The following is a 7,659-nucleotide window of genomic DNA, read 5'->3' as shown; positions in this document are numbered from 1 at the left end:
TAAGTGGATTCGAACCGCCGACCTTCCGATCATGGGGCGACCATGATAAGCCATATTCATTCAAAACAAAGGGTATTGACGTTCACGTCAGTTGTTACCGACTCTTTTATTTATTTGTTATTGCTAGATTATTGCGGCGAGGCCCTTTAACAAAACTATAAACATTTCCATGTGACTCTTGAACGCCACTTGAGCGTCCTATTCTCCTCTGATTGGTTAGTTCAGACCACGTGGCTATGACGTCTCGGACAGCAGCAGCTGTGGACAGTTGGAGGAGTTAGCATATTTCTTTATTTTGCTCTGAAGCCAGAGCTGGTGGTTTCATGTCGCGCCGTTTGTTTGTACTGAGGCGGATTCCTGTCCGGGTCTGGGTGTGAGCCTCTTCGGTCGGCGTGTCCCAGGTTAATCATGTCTTCGCCTGAGCACGGTGAAACTTTCAGTCAGCTCAATAAGTTTGAGAAACTGTCGTGGAGGCCCTCCATCCGCGACTCAGGTTTGTAAACACAGGCGACTGCTCTGCAGCTGGATCCAATCAGCAAGCCTTCCTGAGAAGTTAATGTAAATACTTGGTAATGCTGCTCAGAGCTCGCTGCCTCTTTGGGCAGAGCTGGCTGCTCATTTGCATTAGCTGGGCTTTGTCTGTGAGCTAGCCATACTAGCTTTGTGTGCATTCTGCATCGCTACAGCAGCTACACAGGCCAAATGTTGCTAACGTTGCTACGGAAGCCAGCAGAAATCAGCCACTGAATATTTCAGTGTTATTGTTGCTTATGTTCCCATTTAAATGGAAATGAAAGACAAAGGCACAGCAATGGTTTTCATATTCTGTAAGCTCTCCCATACATGAAGTGGATTCTCGGTTACACAAAGCATACTTAAGAATAGAAAATGAGAGCGGTTACACCTGTAATCCTGATTTCTCTGAGTGTAGCAGTGCACAGAGTATCTTGATTCACCGAGGAAGTACAATAGCTGTGGCTTAAAAACAAAATAAAAAAAACTATGGGAGTATACGATGACTGTATTCATATACTTCTACGGTTTTTACTGGGATCGTCCCAGAAACATCAGCCTCGGTTTGCTGGAAGTGTGACGCTTGGCTGAATATACGTGACTGTGGTTGTTCAACATTTGTAAAGCCTGCAGTGTGGTTGAAGTAAAATAAACAGGTGTGACGGCGGTGGAGCTATCAAATGATCGTCCAGGAGCTCCAGAAAATCTTTTCCATGACAGAAGGATCGTGGACAACACCAGCTGCTCACAGCAATCTGTGAGATCCTGTAATTGGTCTGTAGTGAAAAGGGGAAAGAAATGTCCCTTTGGAAGTTAAAATGAAACGGTAGATGCTAATTAGTTCAACCCCTGACAAGAACATGAGAGAATTGGTTTATGAATCTGTCTTTTTCTCTGTATATCTTGCAGCCACTAAGAAGCGAGCACGGTGGTTTCAGGCCCGGCGCATCTTCTCCCCTTCCTGCCCAAACCTGCGGATCCCCAACAGGTTTCTGAGAGAAGGTACTAAACCTGCACAGACGCCACACTGGACGGTCTAAACTCATAAACAGTAGAATTCAAAGTGCAGGAGCTGCAGTTAATGTCCTGTAAAGCAAAGCTAGAAGTGTTATATTGCTCCTAATAGAACTATTCAGAGGGGAGAAAGAAGTCTGCGTGATGATTTACATGGTGGTGTGTGGCGATGAGACTGATGGTGTCTGTCTACAACTCCTCCTCCCCCCACAGGACACTGCATTCCTCCTGCCCGCAGTGGACACCGCTGTGTAGCAGACAGCACCAACCTGTATGTGTTTGGAGGCTACAACCCAGACTTTGATGAGGCAGGCGGCTCAGAGAACGAAGACTACCCTCTGTTCAGGGAGCTCTGGCGGTATCATTTTGCCACAGCATCCTGGCAGCAGGTCCACACAGAGGGGTACATGCCCACGGAGCTGGCTTCTATGTCAGGTAAGGACTGATGCTGCTTTTATTTTTATTCCCTTGGTATAAGGGACAAGCTGGAGGTGGCGGCTGGGGAGAGGGAGGTCTGGGCCTCTTTGCTTAGGCTGCTGCCCCCGCGACCCGGATGAAGCGGATGAAGATGGATGGATGGATGGTATTCAAATGATGTGATGTGGTTCTGCTGGATTGATGAAAATATTTTTTGACTTATTCCAGTATTTTTATCAGCATATTCTAAAGGCTGTATGCACACCCCTGCCTTCATTTATGCAATACACACTGAGCACATGTGGTTAGTCTAGCTGTTATTGAAAAGCAGCTCTAAATTCACCCCTGCACACTTTTTCTTGAACTCACACAAATAAATTAGGACGCATCACATTTGAGGCTAGAAGCTGGCCTGCATTTCTCAGCAAGTTGTGAGACTTTTGGTTGCAATTTACAGCTCAGTTAATTTAGGTGTGAATTCTGGCATTTTATAGCAATGTCTTTTTTTTTAGCAATAAAAATAAAATATTCTGCTCTAAATGATATTTCTCAAGTTCATACTTTTATCTGATAACTAAAGTTTTATCGTTGTTTAGTCAACAAACAGATGCAAAGTCCTGCAAAAACTCAACTCTTTGGTTTGTAATTCATTATTTGTGTAGTCACAGTTGACTGTTGTGTAGACTTTAGGGGGACCTTTTTATGGAAGCCCGTTTCCGCCACTAAAAAAAAAAAAAAAGCTAGTATCAATAACTCGAAATTTCGAGTTATTTTCTCGAAATTTCGAGATAATAACTCGAAATTTCGAGAAAATAACTCGAAATTTCGAGTTACTTTTCTCAAAATTTTGAGTTAGCTCTGCCAATCAAAAATATACGTGAATGAGGTCGCTTTCTTGTTACCCGGAAGCATATGGTGCAGGACCGCGCACTCAAAAACGGATCCCAACAAATTAAAGTATGTTTGCTGATAGTAACACCATGTGATTCAGCTAATAACACAGGGATTTCATCATTTGTGAAGCCAGGCTGAAAACACTCAGCAATCTGTGCATTCACGACTGGATGTAATACCGGTAGCTTAGCTGTAGCATTTGTAGCTGAGGGCTTCAGCTTCCGGGTAACATGGAAATGACGTCATTCACGTAGATTACTGATTGGCAGCGCTAACTCGAAATTTCGAGTTGCTTTTCTCAAAATTTCGAGTTAATATGTCGAAATTTCGAGATAATAACTCGAAATTTCGAGAAAAAAACTCAAAATTTCGAGAAAATAACTCGAAATTTTGAGTTATGGATCCTTTTTTTTTTTTTTTTTTTTTTAGTGGCGGAAACGGGCTTCCATACCTTTTGGCATAAATGTATTCAGATTTATTTTTATAATTAGTCCATATAAGAGGGAGGTCCACCTCCACACTACATTGTGTTGTCATGTTTCCACAGCATAGGCAGAAGTGTGCAGTGAAGGCCATTTAGTTGGTTGAAATCTGTAGCCTCACCACTAGGTGGCACTAGCAGAGAAAGCAAAGCTAGCAGAGGTGTCTCTTCTGGGATAAAAAAAACCAAAAAACTACAGTATTCAGAGGACAGAAGTCTGCATGATGATTCACTGTGTTGCATCAAGATGAGACTGCCTGAGAACCACTGAGCCTGGTTTGTGTGCGCCAGTGTGTCTCACTAACGGACGTGAGCCAAAAATGACCTGACGGCGGCTGCCGTGCCCTGCACTTTAATGTCTTTCTGGTTTTGTGTCAAAGTGATTTCCAATGTTTATGCATTTTCTCTCTCGGTGTGTTGGTGTGTGTGTTGGTGTGTGTGTTGCTTCTATTGGTAAATAAACTGTAGTGTAGTCTCAGGATTTATGAAGGTTATGTATTAAATAAGGAAATGACCCGTTTTGCAAGTATCTTTGTGACTTGGCTTTTTTGTACCTACATTATAATCAGTCCTTTGTATCGACTTTAATGTTTTTATACAACTGCTATGCTATGTTATTTGTCTCTTGCCCTATATACATTTTTAATATCATAGAAACGTTTTGGCTGGATACATAAAAGATATATAAAAGTCACTTTGCCAAAAACTGATTGCAGCTTCTTCGTGACAGGAATATTCTTTTCTGGCTCAACATGACTTTACATCATTCATGCGAGATGAGATCTAGAAAACACTTTGACTCAGATTTCCTATAGGTTTTATAACAGAAGACTCCTGTACAAAACATTCAGGGTTTTGTTGTTTCTTTTTATTCCCAAACTTCACTCCTAATCAACAAAACTGAGTTTGATGCTGTTATCTTTCCCCAGCTGTCCTACATGGGAACAACCTGCTTGTGTTCGGTGGCACCGGGATTCCATTCGGTGAAAACAACGGCAACGACGTCCACGTTTGCAACGTTCAGTACAAACGATGGAACCTGCTCAGCTGCAGAGGGAAGAAGCCCAACAAGATCTATGGACAGGTAACTGTTTTTGTGTATGAGGTCCTTTTGAATGTTCTGTCCCATCCCATCTGTTACAACCATTTATCCTCCTTTTCCAGGCCATGGTCATCATAAATGGCTACCTTTATGTGTTTGGAGGGACGACGGGCTACCTTTACAGCACCGACCTGCACAGGCTGGACCTGACCACCAGGGAGTGGACCCACATCAAACCCAATAACGCGCCCTCAGACCTACCTGAGGAGAGGTCAGTCACCTTAGGTCATTCATACACAGCTAAAAGCAGCAGGCACACTTTGTTAAACACACAGTGAATTCTCTACATGTGGCTCCAGATTTTCTGAAAATGAATCAATAATTTTGCAGATATAGACATGAGCTAGCTCATGACGGGCAGAGAATATATATTTTTGGAGGCGGGACTTCCTGGACATCATATCCACTAGACAAGGTGAGAGTAACTGGCACTTAAACACCATTGCATGCAAACTTGTTGTCGTCCTGTCTTTAAATTAAGGTTATTTGTGTTCATCAGATTCATGCTTATAATTTGGAGACAAACTACTGGGAGGATATCATGACAAAACCCCAAGAAAAAATAGGTTTGACTCATGTTCAACTTTTATTTACAGCGGTAAAGCGTTTTGACTGCCACAAGTCAAATTCATTTCATTTTCTTCTCACAGGATATCCTGCCGCCCGTCGATGTCACAGCTGTGTACAGGTCAAAGAGGGTGAGTGTTTCACACGACATCATCAAACGGGCTTTCTCTGAAATGTTTCTGCTTCATGCCTCTTTTTATGTGCAGAGGTTTTTATATGTGGGGGTTATAACGGAGAGCGCATCCTGTCAGACCTCTGGAAGCTCAACCTGCAGACTTTTCAGTGGACAAAGCTTCCTGCGATCATGCCGGAGCCGGCTTACTTTCACTGTGCTGCGGTCACTCCGGTCAGTACCATCGCACACTGAGAGAACAAAAACTAAATCGTCATAGAGTAGACTCAGATTTCATCCTCTGGTGTTCCTTTTCCTTTAGGCCGGCTGCATGTACGTCCACGGCGGAGTCGTCAACATGTCTGGGAATCGAAGGACTGGCTCTCTGTATAAAGTGTGGCTGGTGGTTCCCAGCCTGCTGGAAATGACCTGGGAGAAACTGCTGAAAACTTTCCCTCACTTATCCCAGCTGTCCACCCTCCAGCTGCTCAGCCTGGGACTGACGCACACGTTAATCCAGCGGCTCAAATAAAGACTGAATGCAGCGGTATGTGATGGCGTAGCACGGACTCTAAGATGTCTGACGATTTAGGGTGAAAGGACAAAGTAAGCCTGATGATGTCAGATAGTTATGAAAATACTTTGCCTTTTTACATTAGTCTGATGTAAATGTGTGGGTTGTTGTTTTAAAAAAGTGCAATTTATTTTTTTTTTAAGTTTCCCAGTGTGTCATATGTGCACGCATCCATCAGAAACTGTGTAGAAAATAGAAATTACTGTATGCTGTTTGTTTTTCACTTCTGCCTTCTTCAGGTTTTTCTTCGTTTTTTGGTCGTGGAAACTTGTGGAGCCTGAGAGATATTTTATAAACTCCAAAGACCACTTGTTAAAAGGCCAAATGAATGTTGGTACAGTAGTGAAGTTTTAGCTTTTATTTAGAGGCAAAGACTTTTTTGTCTGTTCTTTCTTTTCCCAATCCTGAAGTGGAACAGGTTGTGCAGCACTACCCTCAATCAGTCCTGCTGTTCCCTCTTCAAACCCAGCAGAGGCACCAGTTTGTAGGCCCTGACATTTAAATAGAAAGTTTCGAGATTCTCAGTAAAAAGCAGACTTGTATTTCTGATTGCTTTTCACAGTTTAAGTAACACATTTCAGCCTCAAAGACTCACTGATTAGGGTGCTGATTTGGAGCTGCGATTAAAACTCGACCGTTCAAATTGAAAAATGTTCCTCTTGCCGGTCACAATTAGGCCTTCTGATCAGATGAAAACATGTGACACGGCATCACTGTGAAATATCTTATGCCTCTTCAATTTTTATTCCTCTTTTTTGGGGGGGGGGGAGGGGAAAAAATGAAAAACCTGCTTTGAACGCCCGTAGCTCCAGAGTATCTATTTATTTAGTGCCTTTTGAATTTCAAAAAGTGGGGTGTACAAATTGGTCTGCAAGAGTCAAGTTTATTTCACTCAGTGTGTAGCCCTTTTTTTTTTTTTTCTTTTTTTTTTTGGTTTTGTTTTGTTATTCGCCCACTAGGTTTTAGTCGGTGCTCTTCACAAGCTATGTATGCTTAACTAGTCTGTTATTTTAAACCCACGAAGCCATTTTTACTATTTAAATCACTGTGCTGCTGTTTTTATTCTATTAGAAATCTTTGAACTGCACCCTACTTGTAGCTGTACTTCCCCAGAAACCCCAACCCAACATTTCTGTCACGTTCAGTTTTTTCCACTTTAAAGCCAAGAATCCATTTCAACTTTTTGTACTGCAACATGCATTGTTGATATTATTATTATTATTATTACTACTACTACTACAACATTGTTGTTTTTTTAGAGATGCTGTGCTTTGGTACTTGGCAAGGAACATTAACAAACTAGTAACAAGGTGTGGAAGGTGTACTCAGGATGTGAAATACTGTGATCAGTCTGATGAGCCGTGCAGACACTCATCATTGAAACATCAGCAGGTTCAGTGTGAAACCAGATTTAGGCACACCAGCAGCTTTGTTTTTTGTTTTAGTTACTGTGGACTGTAAATCTTTGATACTGTTGTGGTTCTCCTAGTTGCTTTCATGCAATTTATTATTATTATTTTATTTTTTAAAAACACATTTTGCCTTGCATTGAGCATTTGAATTCACGTTAACTGCAACTGTGCTGATTCGATTTCGAGCTGCGTTAATCTGACGGCTATTCTACTACGATCCCTTTTGTACACTGCGCCACACCTCAGTTCCTTTAATCATGTCATGGCCTTATTCATTTCTATTTTGAAGCATTCTGCTTCACTGCGTGCTCAAACTTAGTAACGACGTTGCTTCAGATTGACATGTTCAATATTTGCATCATTTTTTTGATGTTAATGAAAGCTCAATGATCTGTTGCATGTCGGTATGGTGTGCATGTCACTTTAAACTCTTGGGAGAAAAGTTGAATGTCTTTATAAAAGGCAAATATGGCTGCAATATGTTTTGTAATTTCTGTGTACAAACAATTAAAAACGCAGGCAGCTGGTTTTTCAAAACATTGTATTGACTTTTTTTTTTTTTTTTTTTTTTTT

General features: G+C 41.7%; 1 protein-coding gene across 1 annotated transcript; it reads left to right on the top strand.

Moving 5' to 3' along the window:
- The first annotated feature begins 245 nt into the window (after positions 1-245).
- LOC146569518 (kelch domain-containing protein 10-like) lies at positions 246-7,623 on the top strand. The gene is made up of 10 exons (XM_085281868.1): positions 246-493; positions 1,423-1,515; positions 1,741-1,962; positions 4,249-4,403; positions 4,484-4,632; positions 4,752-4,836; positions 4,921-4,987; positions 5,072-5,119; positions 5,195-5,334; positions 5,423-7,623. Exons 1-10 carry the CDS (start codon positions 409-411, stop codon positions 5,630-5,632), a joined length of 1,254 nt encoding a protein of 417 aa, XP_085137994.1. The 5' UTR covers positions 246-408; the 3' UTR covers positions 5,633-7,623.
- Positions 7,624-7,659: the final 36 nt, after the last annotated feature.

Source organism: Mchenga conophoros, linkage group LG7 (genome assembly GCF_057382185.1).
Source record: "Mchenga conophoros isolate Kocher_MC1m ecotype Shallow Benthic linkage group LG7, M_conophoros_male_GT1.1, whole genome shotgun sequence".
In the NCBI taxonomy this organism is placed as follows: Eukaryota; Metazoa; Chordata; class Actinopteri; order Cichliformes; family Cichlidae; genus Mchenga; species Mchenga conophoros.
This window is presented reverse-complemented; position numbering and strand designations above follow the sequence as displayed.